This window comes from Leptosomus discolor, chromosome 12 (assembly GCF_034619465.1).
Source record: "Leptosomus discolor isolate bLepDis1 chromosome 12, bLepDis1.hap2, whole genome shotgun sequence".
Classification (NCBI taxonomy): Eukaryota; Metazoa; Chordata; class Aves; order Leptosomiformes; family Leptosomidae; genus Leptosomus; species Leptosomus discolor.
This window is the reverse complement of record NC_141402.1, coordinates 2,290,785-2,308,028: the sequence shown is the minus strand read 5'-3', so window position 1 is coordinate 2,308,028 and position 17,244 is coordinate 2,290,785. Positions and strand designations below refer to the sequence as shown.

Sequence of the window (17,244 nt, the reverse complement as noted above, 5' to 3'; positions counted from 1 at the left end):
TGGTCTGAGCCAGTGTGAGTCTCATTCATGTTTCAAAAGCACGAGTGAGAATTTCGCCCCCCCTGAGCGAGCCTTTGAGGACCGAGGCATTGCCAAGGCAATCCTGCTTTCCCCCCATGTTACAGGAAGTCCCAAGTCCTTCTACTGCTGGGCCAGACATCAGCCTGGTTCCCTCTGACAAGTTCTTCATTGACAGGTACAACAGGCTGGAGTACACCATGGCTTCAGATCCCCCGGTACAAAAATCTTGAACAAACTAAGGCAGAAGAGAATCCCGACGAGTCCTATTGCTCTGATATGACTTGGGCAACCTTGCAAATTCTCTCTCTCTCTCTGTTTTTTTTTTTTCCCCGAAAAAATTTCCACTCGTTCTGCCTCTAGTCTTGCATCTGATGACACAAGGTTTAGGAATCTATCCTAGTCTATCCCTGCCTTGACATGTTCTGCCTTGCAGCAGTTGTGGGTGGTGACTATCTGTTTCAGTGATGTTGTTGGTCTCTCAGAAGAAAAGTTTTCTTGAAGAATGAGTAGTTGTCTTTAAGACATAGACCATAACATGAACCAGCTACTCAGAACGTCTGTTCTGGAATCCGAATTAGACTCCAGCAGGCCTTTTCCCTTTGTTTATTCCTCTATTTAGGTAACTTTGGAATATTTGCTCAAGACAGAAATATTTGTAGCTTTCTAGATTCAAAGGAAGTCACATGCTTCTGATCTTCCTCTTTGATGAGGGAAGAAGAGGGTATAAAATAAAGAGAATCTCAAAATGACCAAGACATAACCTGAGCTCATTCGGAGCATCTTCATTCGCCTTTTCTTTTACTTGGGCAACATCCAGCATTTATTACTTCATCTTATTCCTTTTTTATAACTGATTGTGAGATGATGTTGGAAAGGAATTCAGACTCACTTGTTAGGACATCTGTATCTTTTTTTTTTTTTTTTTTTTGCCAGAAGAAGTTATCTTTCTATCTGGCCATGTATCTAAAATTATTGTTTCAGAAGCTCTCATGTTCATTCCAAGAGGTCTATTATGCAGGAGGTGACCTGATTATGATAATACTGCCCACAGCACTGCCCTGATCTCTTTCTGAATCAAAGCAAACAACAGCTACAGTTTATGAGGCATCATCTTCTAGAAAATTAAGTTATTCCTGAATTTTGATATTTCCCATATTGGACAATCTATCACCGCTCCTGCTATATTGAACACTGGTACTAAGAATTTGCACCTTCTGTATAGCTTGAATTGTTGCTATTGATTCACTTTCCAGCTACTTCTTTATCACTGACAGATTGAAGTACTCTCTGCTATAAAATTTCTCGTTTTATGACCAAGTCACTGCCTCTTCTTTTATTGGGCTCATGGAGCTCTGAGAATTTTAGTCTTCTGACCTGTTAAGAAATCCTTTTATATTCCTCATAAAAGAACCTGTCTTGGGAAGCAACAAATCATCCTGCTTCTGAGTGGCTCAGCTGCATCCATTATTTATCCTGTATAGACCTACAAACATCTTCAGTTCTCCTTCTTTTCTAAAGATGGAGAAATTTCTATAAACAACGCAGTTCACCTCTTCAGGAGTTTGCGATAATGGAAGCAAACACATGCAAGGGCTGGGCAAGGATTGCAAATCCAGATCGTTCGTTACATTAACAAGTCAAAACTAGTGGGTGCTGGGAAGGGGAAAACTACAGCATTCTCCTCTTCCAGTTACCCCATCACTCTTAACTGTTTTAACACCACCCTAACGTTTTTGTAATTCCAGCTGCCTCATTGCTGAAAATGTTTCTCCCTGATTTGAAAAAAGTAATTTATTCTGGGCTGGAGCCACCTCTTTGTCCAATGATACTCCACTTAACCAGGTAATCTTGAAAGCCTTATGAACCTCAGACTGCAGTTTTTAAGACACCATGCAAATGCCTGATGAATTTGTTCTCCTTTGAACGTCTTTGGGGACTATATCCTCTTCCACCATCCAAATCCTGAAGACTAACAGGCTTCCCCCTGGGTGTAAATGCTCTGTCTTTGTCCCTAAATAAGCTTTGCTGCAGTGCCAGGGTTTTTTTAACAACTCTCCTAATCATTAAATCTCTCCTTACACCACATAAGTCAAATAATTCACAACTGTGGCAGAAGAAGAGCATGTATGTACAGGGCATGTGAACGCAACACACAAAACCTCAGAACTACCATCTTAGTGGTCACTTGGCTTTGAACAATTACCGAGAGCAGATTTATTACTCTCCTCTACCTCACGATCAGATCCACTGGAGAGAACTTGAGAGAGAATGAATTTTTATGCTTATTAGATCTGTACTAGATATTTAGCATACCTTTCATTTCCTAGTGTTTAGGCTGAACTAAAATAAAGGCCCAAAAGCAAAAGGCCCCACAAGCTACTCCTGTTCACCAGCAAAGGTTAATTTAACACAGTCATTACAGAGGGTGAGATGGGGATATGCTTTGGTTAGTGAGTTTTAGAAGTTCCATTCTCACATCAGCCAAAAGTTGCTTTGAGTTGTGCATTAATTTCATATTTGCTTCTTTTAAGTGAACAGAACAGTAGGGTAATGGCAAGACAGGAGCCTTTAAAGCCTCATGCTTCAGTTCCTAGTGAGGCTAGGATGTCCTCCTTCCCTTCTGATGCCTGACTACCACCCTGTGGCTATTTCATAATGTTCAGGTTCCACGCTGTAAGGCTGAACTGTGAAGCCAAAAGACTTCCACTAAATGGCAAATTTGAGGCCAGTGGTGTTGTTCCAAAAAGGTGTATCCCAATGCACGTTCAGAGAACCTGAAAGGGGTTTTGGACATGCATTTGAATATTGTAAAATTTCAATATTAGAAGTTGCGGAATAATCTGCCACTGTGGACTCTAAACAGCCCAGAGTCATCACAAAAATTCAAGAACTTGTCATACAGCTTATTTCTCCTCCTGAGCTGCCATACACCTGGAGAACTTCTAGCAAAATCAGCATATGCAGATATGCTTATGTTGATTTGGGTCCCCATTCTCTTACCCTCCAGGGCTGTCAATCGGTTCATCACACGTTATTTCACCTGGTCAGTCAGGCAATTGGTTTATTGCATTGTGGATGTTTCCTCTTTACTATGGCAGAGAAAACACAAGAGTCTCCAAAGTCTTAGGCACTGCAGTGGAAGTGAGACACACTAATCTTTTCAAAGCTGTTAACTCCTAGGTCATCCTAGCCCTGGGGGTAGCTTAAATTTATTGGAATTTTCAAAATTAAACATCCAGATAATTAATGTTCTGACTCTGAGCATTCAAAAAAAAAAAAAAAAAAAAAAAAGCCACTTGCTGGGAAACACCAAGCGCTTCAACATGGCTGAACGCTTACGGCCCACTCGACCTACAAGCAGCACTGCTTCCACTTACCTCGTCACAGTCCGTCTGGGAAGCACTTCCAAAGCTTCACGAACCAAGCTGAAGCCCATCTTCCTTCAGAACGTGTTGGAAATACCTGTACTTTCTAAAGTATCTCCGTGGCTAGAGCACTAGCAGCCACCAACCACAGCAGCTTAGGCTCAGTGCCCTCTTTTGTCAGAGACAATTGAAAACTTGACAAAAGAGGAACAGCACCTTCCTCGCCTGTTGAAACCATTCCATGGGCATGTCCAAATTACAGGTTCACTAGGCCACAGAAAGAGCAGGAGTGAAATTTGTTCTCAAACCTGGCAATTATGGCCAAAACGTGACATGGAAGCAGTCTTGCTACCAGGACAGTCAGTTGTAGTTTTATCCAATGGACAAAACTCAGAGTTGTGAAGCTGGAGTTAGGGAGATGGAACGCCTCTAGAGGATTTTTGAAGACTTCCTTGTCTTCAGCGTTTTATCTTGCCTAGCTTAGGCAGCTCCCCACTTGCCCAGCTTTCTGTGTACGTATGAAGAGCCTAGCCTGGGGGATTCCGTTACAGAACCGAGATGTTAAACAGCTCTCCCTACTAGCACACCAAGCTCTCTGACCCTTTGTGGCTTAGGGTCAACACTCCAAGGTCAGAGGGGACTTTTGGCAGCACCACGGAAGCTTCATCTGAGAGCTGACAGCCTGCTGACTGAGAGTCCTTACAGAGCAGCCCTTGACTTCACCAAACATGCGTACCTTGCTCCGTGTACAGTAATGCAACTTCCAGAACTCAGGGCCAGTTAATTTTTTTTCTTTTCATGCTGGAGGAAGAACTGGTGTACGGTTTGGTTTTGTCAGGATTCATTTTGGTGTACGGTTTTGTTCTGGTAGGATCCATTTTGGTTTAACTGTTTACACTGCATACTTTACACAAGGAAAAAAGGACAGAGCCGGTTCCCTTCCTCCAAAATACAGATGCTGAGGTTTTTGAAGTTCTCTCTCTGCAGCTGTGGACAGGCATTTGTTCCACATTTTAGAGAGTGCAGACATATTTTACTCTGAGGACAGCAATAATTGGTAAGATAAGGAATTTTATTATTAGACTTTGTCCACCAACAGTTCTAATAATAAGAGGGAAAGAAACGGAGCAGGAAAAATCAAGGTAAAAGAATAACTAAGGCCCATTTCCTTTATGGCCTTTATCAACAGGTATCAACGATTTCATGATTATTTTATTATTTAAATTACAATTTTATTCTGTGCTTAACAAGACTCTCGGCCTGGGAAGATGCTTCCTTCCATTCCCTAACAGGAATCCCATCTCTAATTCCCCATCCTCCTTTTGGATGTTAATCAGAAAAAGCACCTTATCTTCCCCAAAATCAACCCACCCCTCTGGAGACTAAGCCACCTGTGACTGAGGTAACAGCATAATGGAGCCATCTTCATTAGTGTCATGCCAGGTGCTACCTCCTAGTTTGGCATCTGTAATATTGGTGTAGTAAATGACAAGACATCAGGGAACGCAGTAAGGCTAATGAACACTCCACAAACCACACAGTACACGCCCTCTTGAGGTGTGTTTTGAAGGCACATCATTCAATAAAGACCAGCAAGGTACTGGCTGATGTGTGCCTACAGGTATGCAGCCCACTGACCTCTGCTGCTTGATAAGCTGACCTCATTTAAACCGTACCTGAGCCCCCAGCACTTTTACAACTTCATTCCATTTGTCTGCAGCTCAGGAACACCTCCTGCTCTGTGGGCCAGAAGTCAGGAGCTCTCTCTGCTTAACAAATCACTCAAAAAAAGAGTGAAGCTTCAGGTGACCACAGACTGATTACCCTTTTCCTTCCTTAGGCACCCTTGTAGGGATCCCGAGTACGGACGCGCCGTATTTCAGTCTCTTCTGACTTTCACTAATGGGTTTAATGGCAGAAGTATGGCACTGTGGAAACCACCTGCAGAGACCCCCCCTGGGAGGTTACCAGTAGGCAAGTAACCCAGAGGCTTTCACCACAGAAGAGAGGGCAGCATTCCCACAGAACGTGGCATGCTGAGCTCTCACATCTACATGCCTGCGGAGTAACCTCCACCTTCCTGTTTCTCTACCTCAATTAGGGCTCCAATTAGATCTTGCTCCTCACGCTTATTCCTACAGAACTGCTGCCTGCACCTTCTCCACCTCACCCACAGACATACAAATTGGTTTGGGCTCTCACGTGCTCCCCACCGCCCCTTGGTTTGGGCACTTCTATTGCCATAGTTAATTACACACAGGTATTTGAAAATGCTGTACCCACACAATTCCTTACTGCTTCCACATTTTAATAACCCCTGTGTTCTTTGAGTTCATACTGTCTCAACTTTCTTGCTACATTCATGAGAGCCACCTCACAAAAGCCTATGTTAGGTACGAGACTTCCCTCCTATATACTGAGCAAATGAAGTATCAGCAGACAGAAAGGGATCTGTTCCCAGTCCTAAAGCTGCCTCTAGCTTGGTGGAACATAACCTTCTCCATTCAGCTTTTCCCTGTAACTCAGCACCAGAGAAGAAAAATGAAAGCAGCACAAGAAGAGTTAAAAACACATCTTTTAAAAAAATCATATTAAACACATTCATCAATGTAATTAAGCGGCACCACCTCCCCACCTCTGGCTTAGCCAGCTCGCTCTCCTCTGTGCAGTATCTTCATGGTGACCACCACTGGAGGCAACAAGGGTGGGGAATTCCTCTGCAGGGATCCACTGCTGCTTATTTATGTAGGTAGGCATCGAGCCAGAGCTCCCCTGAATCTTTCAAAGAGCTGCCAAGGGAGAAGCACATTTCCTTAGAAAAGACATAATGAAATACAGCGCCCAGGGAACAAAGCCTTGTGGGAAGAATTCCCACCTGTAGATTAAGCAAAGGGGATCATAGAATGGTTTGGGTTGGAAGGGACCTTTAAAGGTCATCTAGTCCAACCCTCCTGCGATGAGCAGGGACGGCCTCAACTAGATCAGTTTGCTCCTAGATCTTCAGAGGAAAGGCAACGTAGACTACACCTCCTTGGAAAGATGAAGAACCAAACCACGGGGGCTACATCAGACAAAGACTGGAAGGCTAAAGCAAAGAGCTTCATTAGAATGAAGACAAAAGGAGCACACACGGCAGAACAGAGCCACGTGACTTTTCAATGGAATAAGAAATATCTGGGGGGCAAGGAGGGGAAGAATGGAAGTACAAAGAAAGAATGAATGACAGTTCAAACTTGTCTTTATGAAAACACCTTTTTCCCTGGAGCATACTTGGAGACAGAGGCGCCAGACCTGGCATCCTACTGACCTCTGACACTTCAGAGCTGAAGAAGAGGAGGTCTCCATTAGGTCATTCCTGCTCACACAGTCTGTCTGCTGCTGCTGAAACCAGCACCATGGCTGAACAGCTTTCCAATCCCTTTCATAGTCATCTATGCTACCTACGGCTCTTCACAGAACTTCTCTGATCCAAGCCGGCTGCCCCTCCCCTTCCCAGGTCCCTCGCTTGTTCACTCCGTAACACCGAAAAACCCTTCACTTCGGGAACGCAGCGGGTTGATACGTACTGCACTATGTCTGCAAAGGCGGTGAGCAACGGCTTGCACTGGTACTCGATGCCGTGTTTGGCACACAGGGACTTCACCAGAGGGGCCACCTTCCAGTAGTTGTGTCTTGGCATTGTGGGGAATAGGCTGTGGGAAAAAAGAGCACGGTGACTCAACAGCATCTGTCATCACCCCACAGAGCTCTTGCCCCTCTTCTGTGCCTAAGCCTGGGAGTGCCTCCACCTCCCCTTGTGCCCACAGCCATTAGTGCTCTGCAGTGGTCCCTCTCATGCCGCTTCAGTCAGTACCTGGACTAACCAGGAGGATGGCACTTCTCACTCCTGTGCCATGCTACTCCTATCTGAAGTGGTGCTGGTGCTCACCGGCGCTCCAAAAAGTTTCTTGGAGTACCCATTCCGACCCCATATAAAAAGCACAAAATCTACCCACATTCTTTTTTGTTCATGTTTCAGCTGATAGAGAGACAGGGACCTTGTATGCTCTTCAGACCTAGTGTAACTAGCACTCCTTGAAATTCCCTCACATCCCCAACCCATGCTTCAACTCACTGGTGCTCGATTTGGAAGTTCAGGTGTCCACTAAACCAGTCATTGAATAAGGACTGACGAACATTACAGGTTGCCTGCAGCTGGGAGAAAAAATAGTAACACTTAACTGTTGTTTTAGGAATGCCCCTTCTTTTACATGTGTCAAACACAACAGTAAGCAGGTACAAGTTCCTTATCACCATGTGCCTTCTGGCTGAAGACAGCAACTCCAAGAGCTATCTCCAGTCAGCAGGAGATGGCCATGCTGCGAGGTAGGATGGTTAGGGACATAATTTAGAACAGACTTGACCTTCCCAGGGAGATAAGTTGTAATAACCATGACTTTCACCTCTCTCACTTAAAAGAACTCTGTAATGGCTTCAGAACTAAAATAAAACAGAGCACAGGAGAGATCTGCATCCTTCATGCACAGAAAGCTCTCTATCTGAAGAGCACTGTAGCATCTCTAATTATTTTCCTCGAGGCATCTGGGCTCAGCATTTGAAGCCCCCATCCCACTTGGACACCTTTGTACTTTGCAGTCATCGCTCACTTCACACAGTGAGGACAAGCTGCTGGTCTTTTCCTCTCTCGGTTCCCCTCGTTTCAGAGATCAGCTCTCTTGGGCACTACATACCCAGAACCGTAACTTCTCACCTTCGAAGTGAGAAAGGTCTTACCTGGGTAGAGAACCAATCCACATTCTTATCATAATCGATGTGCATCGGGATGTGATTCATTTGTGTAACCCAGACAAACCAGTTACTCTCTATAAACCTGTGCATACAAACAAACACAAACCATTACTGATCTCACACCTATGCTGTAACAAGTCAGTACAAAACACTCGTACACATACAAGCTAGTCGTTGCTTGACAGAATGAACACCAGGAAGCCCAAACCTCTGACCAGCAGATCAGACCTACGCACACCTTCTGCCTTTTAAAGACACATGCCTGACAGACAACAACCTCTGTCTTGCTGAAAGGCAGAAGGAGACAGAAGAATAGGGAGCTGATGAGTAAGATAACCAGGAGGCTGAAGAAAAGCTGACACAAAGGATCGATATAAACCGGGTAACGAAAATGGAGGAGTGATAAGTTGAACGATACCTGACCAACAGGATCAGCCCCAGGACACCCTTCACCCCCAGTAAGGGCAAGTAGGTGAGAAAGAATCGGATGTAGAAGGACAGCATCCAGGCCAGGTCCTGTAGTACAGGGAACAAATAAAACTTCATTAAGAGGAAGAATCACTGGCTTCTGAATTTACCATCCACTCTATGTAGCACTCCCTTTAAAACCTCCAATAATATCTTCTACTGATAGATTTTTCCTCCCTGGCACCACCACAAAGCAATCTGACACACAGCCACACCCCAGCTGTTCCTGTGCTCGGGAATCATCCTGGTCTTATGAGCCCAGCACAGGGCAAACATTAGAGAGGACATGCTCTAAAGCATCGCGTTTTCCTCTGGATCTAAAGAGAAAGAAAGCAGTGAGAAAACCAAAAACCTAGCCAATTAAAAAGGATAAAGAGCTCTGTTCACCCCCACCTCATCCTTTTTTGGTCCTCTTCTTGCATTTCATGCAATCTCTCGTTTCGCTCATGTTCATTTTCTCCTGCCTGTCCCATCTCCCAGGCAAGAACAAAACAGCAAGATGCCTTGTCTCTAACCCCCACACACCTCAGAGAAGAGACATCTTTTTTTCTGTATTTTTTCTTAAAGTCTCTAAAAAACATGCTATTCCTCCAAGTCCCAGATTTTCCCCTAAACTATCTTCCCAACAACTCTGAAAGTCTACTATACACACCCTATTCCACTTCACACTGAACTGTGAAGATTCAGTTTCAGGCTACCTGAAAGCTACTTGATTTCTAATATATCATTTTGCAAAACGGAGGTGCACTGAATCCTCCTCCACCCCACCCCCCAATTTCTACCACTTCTTCCCTTTTTCTGTGCCCATAGCTTTTTATTATATTGCTTTGGGAAAACAAACAAAGAAAAAAAAGAGTGGCCTGAATGACCACTTCACCCTTAAACTACTCTCATGGTGCCTGAAGGACAAGTTCTGGATGAACACCAACTCTGCAGAAGGAGGAATGCTTCCAGACACTCACACACCCCAGACCACGCCAGAACATCAGTGAACATCTTTTGTTACCCAACTATGGATGGATCTTTTACAGAGGAGAAGGGCTACCCCCTCTCCCCCAGCAAACATTATTTCCCAAATCTTACACCCACAGCCCTTGCCACAGAGATACAGAGCTCAGAGTTCCTCCCAGTAACTTCTTGCACTAAACTGTATGTGTAAATCAAGGAGAAGACACCACTGGCAACGCGGAGCTGACTTACCACCCACTGTTTCCGCTGTACCACAAAGTAGAATATGTACCACTGGAAGTAAAGAGGCACCAGAGCTGGGGGACCGACTAGAGTGGAGAAATAGATTGCAGAGACATTAACCGTGGCCTTTTATCCCAGCGAGATGGATTGGAAAAGGAAGGAGTTGAGTGAATGCTGTCCATAGAACTGCGAAAGGGTAGGGTTACTCACTGATGAAGAAGTACTTGTGCTGGTGGTTATAGGGCATGAATTTCTTCTTTTGTACACCAAGCTGTTAAAATAAGCAAGTTACTCAGGCTGTGAAGACACCTAAAGACATCTGTGCATACACTCCTACCCATGCTTTCGAAGGAATGCAAACTTAGATCCTTCCTAACCTTTGAGAGAGATGTTCTATCAAACCATGCCAGCAACCACCATGCCATTGGCTTCATCGTCCCCTGGAACTTCAGTCTATGGTAAGTTTTCTGCAAAGATCCTCCTTAACCTGCCTTGGATGCACAAGAGGCTGGGTAGTCCCTTGCAGCACAGACAGCAACGTGCACTGGAAGCTCTTTCCCTACAGAGGGCACAGTTGCCCTACAACAGCGGTACCGAAACCACATGAGGCACGCAGAGGAGTTTGCTGCCAACACACAGCTTCAGAAAAGAAGAAAAACCTGTGATACTATTAATGAAGAGGACAGTGCGTAGAACTCCCCCCTACTTGCAAGTAATCTCCAAAGCAAAGAAATGAGCATCTAGACACAAAACTGTGTCCACAGGAACAGGGGTGAACAGATCATCCTCCCTCCAACGCTGCTCATCATTCAGTGTTCGCTGCATAAACGTGATCACGTCACTGACTGTCTTGAGGAACTCCATTGTACGTGGCCAAACCGATTCCGAAGAGCAGCCCTCCCTTAATTTCAATGCAAATCAGAGCATTTAAGCCAGGTGACACTATGAATTTATGTAACTAATTCTTCAAAGGACTGGCAAATGCTAAAGACATTCAATTAACTTCAGATTTGTACCAGAAATAGAGTTGGACTCCAGATGGGACCTGGTCTAACATCCACTGTCAGACTGAGACCACTGAAACAGCTTCTTTGATCACTAACTGTAAATGTTCCAGGTAGCCCTTGCCTGTCGTCTGCTGCTTCATTTCCCAAAACACAACAATTAGTCAAGCTGCTCTTGGTAAAGAGAACCACTTCCAACCTTTGTACAACTGCAAGTCTCTCGTCAGAGAAACAGGAACTTGTAACTGTGACAAGTATTTTGTACTTATTTTAAAACATACCAAAAATAACTTCTACGAAATTTTAAGAATATAAACATCTCAGAAGTATTGAAGTATTACTAAGGAATATTAGGGCCTAGTGGAAGGCAATGTAGCACTATATAAAATAGCAGGTCAACTCAATTTTCTGGATGTACTTCTCATTTTACAGAAGCAGTTTTGGAGGTTTTGTTTTAAACCTTCAGAATAAATTTGGAAAATTTCAACCCATAGCAAGATTGTATTAGGGCAAAAAACCTAAAAAATGGTTGCAGCATTAAGTATATGGAAGCTAGTGATGTGCCAGGATCTTTTTTCTTCTTGTTTTTCAAAAGCCATTAATACCAAGCTGCACCTTCTCCAAATTCCTGAAACACTGAGACGGCTCATTGACCAAACCAACTGGCCACTAGCCTCCAAGCTCTCTGCAGCTTTCCAAATTTAACCTCTTAACGCTGTAACCTCCCAGCCTTCACCAGGTCTCACCTCTACAGAGAGCGTTTTTCCCAAAGCAAAAAATAAGGGGTGCATGTTAACGTCAGGGTCCTTTCGGAAGCAGTTGGGTTTAGCGTGGTGTTGGAAGTGGAGGTGATTCCACCAGCTGGCTGGTGCTCCCTGCAGGAAGGGATGAGAAGAGAGTGCCATAAAGAAGTTGTATCTTCTGCCCTTAGTCCTCCCTCCCCAGTAGTTCCTTGCATTTGCTTTCTTCTTATACTGAGCTTGGTTTTTGACTGCAGAGCATCCCGGGCCAGGCTCTAGCAGCCCCTCTCAGCACTGAATGCCCACCTTCAGATGGCCGATCACGAACTTGTGCACCCAGTGGTTCCACCTGGATTTGCTGAAGACTGAAAGGTGTCCAAAATCATGCTGGAGCCAGCCAGCCTGCGCCTGGAATTAAAACAAACAAACAAACAAACAGTGCTGCTGGGGAAAAAGAAGAGTCAGGAAGCTCTGCATCTGAAAAGGGCTTTCTCTTCTCCCACTCCCACGCTACTCACAACATATCCCTGGATAGTGAGAGCATTTCCACTACTAGGACCCAGTCCAAACACTTATCTTTTACTATACACCACTGCAGTCCAGATTTTGCCTAATGACTTTTAGTCCCAGCTAGCTGTTTTCATGAGGAAGGAAAAAATCGTGGGGGGGGAAACCAAAAAAAAGGGTCATGTGGAGCTCAGAAACAGCATTTATTCTCTTACAAAACTGCACTGAAATTGGCAACAAAGTCTTCTTTAAGGAGCTGCTTGCTGCTGCCTCCTCCCAGTACTTGTAATTCCAAGGGGATGAGCTGGCCACTGGAGAAATAGCTGGGGCTTTGAGAGCTGCTCTGCCCTCACCACTAACTCGCTGCAAGTTCCCATGGGAACACGGTGGCTTGGCCCCTGCACAGCGCCTTGGAGTTCTGGCACAAGGAACCTGAGAAGTGCAGCATGGCTTTCATTGTATGAAGAAGGCTGGGAATAAGGAGGGCTTTGATGGACTACGGGAAGGAAAAAGCAAGGCAAAGCCTGCTCTACTGAAGCAGCGTGTCGCGGCACTGTAATTTTGCCCCTTCGGTGGAACCCAGGGAGAAGGAGAATTTTGGGAAGCCCACAAAGATAAGATTTCTCCTCTGCTTATGGCAATGAGCACCTAAGTCTCAAAGGGTTGGCTTTTTGGTGTTTCTGGGGCTTCTTTTTGCCTAGCTGCTTACCTGGACAGTGCCTAGAAGCACTGCAGAGAAGAGGAAAGGCACTGTGGACGCTCCAAAATACCAGATGGTGAGCCAAGCTGCAACATCCAACACCAAGATGTGACAGAGACACAGGATGAAAAAGGTGTGGTTGGGGTTGAGAAGCCCCATCTTCTCGACGGTTGCACGGAGTTCACGGAAATCTTCTACCAGCTTTTTCTGTGGGGAGACCCAAGAGTATCAGCCGGTCTGAAAATGCCTCAGGAACCCACGGAGGAGCTCAGTTTCCCCTCTCAAGGAGCTACTGTGTCACTGAGGAAAAGCTGAGGGTCACCTGGAGACAAATCTTCACTAAGACTGCGAATAATGACATGAAGTCAAGGGTAAGCTTCAGGCCAACACAGTGCTTCAGCAGATCCTGTCATTTTATGTACAGGGAATTCTGGCTGCCAGTAATTTTTCAACCCAAATACCAAGTTTTTAAGATACTTACATTCTTGCTGGGCTCAAAGCTGGGTTGATCTGGTGCCAGTTCCCCAATTAAGAGTGGCTTCATGTACTTTCTCACTAGTGCCTTGTCAAGATGAAATGCTATGAAAGGATCCTGAAAGACACATATAGGAACAGGACAAGAAAAACAATCATTCAGGTGGCAGCAAAAGAAACGTATTTCATGATACCCTGGACCAATGGAGCTGACTGAACCAGATTTTACTGCCACAAATCCTACTGCTTTCTTCACACCATAAATGATCATTTGAAGCTGAATTCTCTGGATCATTTCCTATCTGGATGCTGTTAAGTGCAGATCACCAAGAAATACGGGCTCACTCCCCTCTAACTTCTGAATCTGAAAATTTCATATCCTGTTGAACCTCAAGATACATCATCTCAACCACACACTCCTCTGCCTTTGCCTTTACCTTCCATCTTATTTTTCCTCAGGCCCCATATCCTGAAATAAAAGCCTGGCTAGTGGGGGGGGCAAGACATTAGCACAACAACTGAATCAGCTGAACTGGAAAAAATAACGGGACAAGGACACACACAGGTGATGGCACCTTCTGGTGACCCACACCAATCTCTCAAAAGTCCCACATTGTTCCAGACATGCTTCCTTGGCAACCCCCAATACCCACATCGTCCTGAATAGTTTTGTTTTCTTGCTACCTGCCTCCTGTTCCCCATCTGGTTCCGTGTTCTGAAGAGTCCCATGAGAAGGCCTTTTTTTTTCCCTCCTTATCATTCAAATGATCCCTGTTAGGGAAATCTGTTACTTCTAGTATTCAAATCTGATGCCAGCCTCCATGGCAACCAGGCAGCCAGGTGAAAAAATCACTAGTGATTGTTATTACTACAGATTCTATCACTATATTTAGATTACAAATCCCCTGAGTACTCATGGCAGTTTGATATTTACTTCCTACTAAAGATTTTTTGCATAGTTCTCTCCTGGCGTCCAAACTAGCATTATTTTACAATCTCCCTCAGCCTAAGGATGCTTTTTCTTTTCTGAGACACCATTTGCCCACTGTGCATCAGTCCGTAAGCTTCCTGCACCATGTACTGTTCAGCACTAGAATGACTAGATCATCACTGTACGCTTTTAAAATAAATCACCCTTCGAAAAGATCTCTAGTCAAGAAAGAGGTTAAAAAACCCCTGATGTTTGCCAGCTCTGGGTGAGCCCTGTTGTACTTCAGGTGTAGCATCCTCTCTGCTCAGGCTTACGCAACTAAAGGAGGGAAAGAGAAGAGGAGAATGTACATTTGTGTTTTCTCAGGAAGAGGAAAGAAAAAAAATAAATGGGGAGGAGTATGTGGGCTGATCAGAGGAGGATGGCACCACACATCTAGACCAACCCCTTCCATGCAGGCTGTAAAACCTGGCAGAGCAGTCCTAACAGGAGGTCAAGGGCCCGCTGATTGCTGCTTCTAGAAACGAGAACACTCTAGTGGCATCCAGCAAACTAAGTGTTCTTTCTTCACTGTCCAGTTTTTGCAGTTTTGAGGAGCCTGATTCTTTACAGGACGCAACTATTGGGAAAAATCGGAATTTACTTGGCTCGGGTTCCTGAGCGGTCAGCAGTTCAGCTGCACCCAGCAGCGACAGGGATGATAATGCCTAAATAATGCAGTTGGCTGCACTCTGACCATCGAACTGTGTTCAGCCCTGTGTGCTGGCCACTGTGACCGACTCCGTTCCGACAGGGCTTCGAAAATGCTTGTGTGCACCCTCACCTCGCCAAGTACGTGCAAATTCATGTATTTTCTTCAGCTTTACATTATATTATGCATAGGATGAAGCGAAGGAAAGCACTAGATCTCCAGTTGCATCCTTTCTGGTCAGGCAGACACCACCAGACTGAAACATAGTCCATCAAAACCACTCTTGAAGTAGCTTCGACATCCCATACCTGCCCTTGGGTGTAAATACTTCCACTTGGAGAAACGCACGTTCTTTCGTGAAAGACAGCTGAAGGAAGGGCACACACTGACAAAATTACCCCACACCCAGCTGCCAATTCGAATAATGCTTACTCTGCTCTGCACTAGTCACTGCCATTCAGACATGGATGATTTTTTTTTTTTAAAAAAAAAAAAAAGGCTGAAATACGACTTTCAGCAATATTTTGCACTAGTGCCATCTCTTGGAAACACGGCGCCGGGTTTTTAAAGCTAGAGGAGGCTGAAGGCATTCATACACTTGCAAAAAAATAAGTTTATCTGGGCACACACACGTGTGACCACGAACACCCCGGCTGTTTCTGTTCAGCTCCGACCTGCGGCTAGCCATGTACGAGAGTATCCCCCTCTATTTACTGCACATCTGCAAAAAAATTATTGGGGCTTTTCCGCGGATTTACACCCGGTTGCGGCCCCCCTATTCGCGCAACGCTTTTGTTGTTCCATCAGGCACGTTACCTCGCAAAAAAAACGGTAAAACCCGGTACGCACCCCCGCGTACAGCTCACGCCCCGGGTGCGCACCGCGGCCGCGGGTCCGTCGCTCCAGCGGCCGCCGCCGGGTTTCTGCCCCCAGGGACCCCCCTGCGGGGAGGGGAGGGGGGGGGGGGGGGGGAGAGCCACTGCTGCCCCTGCCCCGAGCATCCCCCCTGCCGTCCCTCCCCGGGATGCCCTGCAAAGAGCCCTGCAAAGAGCCGCGGACGGACACACAACCCACGCACCTCCCCCTCCGCCGCTCACCGTGGCGTCCTGCCCGGCGTAGTGGCTGATGACCCGGGAACCTCCCGGGTGCCTCCGGTGGAACCGGCTGATGTCGTACACCTTCCTCTCGATCACCAGCCAGCGCTCCTGCGGCGGCGGGCCCCGGCCGTTCCGCTGCCCGATCTCCTCCCAGGTGAAGCGCCGCAGCCCGCGCTCAGGCTCGGGGTCCTCCATGGTCGGGCTCGGCTCGGTTCGGCCCCGCTCGGCTCCGCCCGGCCCCTCGCCGGCCGGACCTTCCCCGCCCGAACCCCCTTTCTCAACCTCCCCTTGAAAACCGGCCCGCTGGCCCGCTTCCCATTGGCTCCCCGCGCCCTCAAGCCCCGCCTCCCCTCGGTTCCCCCACGCCCATTGGGCGTCGCTCGCCTTGCGCCCGCCACTTGGTGTGGGAAGCGGGGGTGGAAGGCGCGATGGCGGGCGGTTCTGTGAGGGGAGCGCGGCGGCGGCGGGAGGGTCCCGCTGTCCTCCGGGGCTGCAACGCCCAGAGGGACGGTCGGTCGGTCGGTCGGTCGGCCGGCGGCAGGCGGTGGGGGTTTGGTGATGGAAGTCACCAAGGAGGAGGCGGGAACTCGGGGCTCTCGCAACAGGCAGCTGCCTGGCGTCTGCGGCTTCCCAGGCTGTGATACGTTAATGGGCTGTAATAGATGGCTGACGCAGGGCGAAGTTATTTTGGGCATATTTAAGGGCATCCCGTAGGCTTCATCATCTTGGCTTGCTCAAAAAGAACGCGGTTACAAGATGCATTAATAAAGATGTTGCTGCTGGTGCCAGTGCTTCGCTTCCAACGAGGGGAAATGGGGTAAAACGCGCCTTTCTGTAGATCCGCTGGTTGTGTCAGACTGGGGGGACTGGAGGGCAAGAAGGTTGGGCAGGCTGACAAGAACATCACGTAGTTCAACACAAGCAAATGCCAAGTTTACTTACTGAGGAGGTAAGAGACCTGAAAAAAGGATCAAAATATCAAGTGGCCGGTCTTGGATGACTTATTAGTTGGGAAGGACACAGGCTTGGTGGTCAATGCTATATGCCACGTGAAGACACGGCCTGGAAAATTATACTAGGAACTAGGCAGAGGATTTGGAGAAAGCAGAAAAGCCAAGGACATCATCAAAGGAACGATGTGTAGGCTCTGCCATGCAGTTCGCACTCAAGCCGCTTCTTTTTAGACCACCTCTGCAACCTGTTCCTCCTTACTTCTGGGCTGAGGATGCCTCGTCTGCCCTGCCCTTGGTTTTGTTGCCCCTTTCCA

General features: G+C 46.6%; 1 protein-coding gene across 1 annotated transcript; it reads right to left on the bottom strand.

The window, feature by feature from the left end:
* Positions 1–6,123: 6,123 nt before the first annotated feature.
* Positions 6,124–16,172, bottom strand: LOC104351595 (acyl-CoA (8-3)-desaturase). The gene is made up of 12 exons (XM_086472230.1): positions 15,978–16,172; positions 13,266–13,376; positions 12,794–12,991; positions 11,884–11,985; positions 11,584–11,712; positions 10,044–10,104; positions 9,843–9,919; positions 8,593–8,690; positions 8,160–8,256; positions 7,501–7,580; positions 6,953–7,078; positions 6,124–6,175 (listed from the first exon to the last, which is right to left on the bottom strand). The coding sequence occupies exons 1-12, from the start codon at positions 16,170–16,172 to the stop codon at positions 6,124–6,126; spliced, it is 1,326 nt and encodes a 441-aa protein (XP_086328356.1).
* Between the last annotated feature and the right edge of the window lie 1,072 nt (positions 16,173–17,244).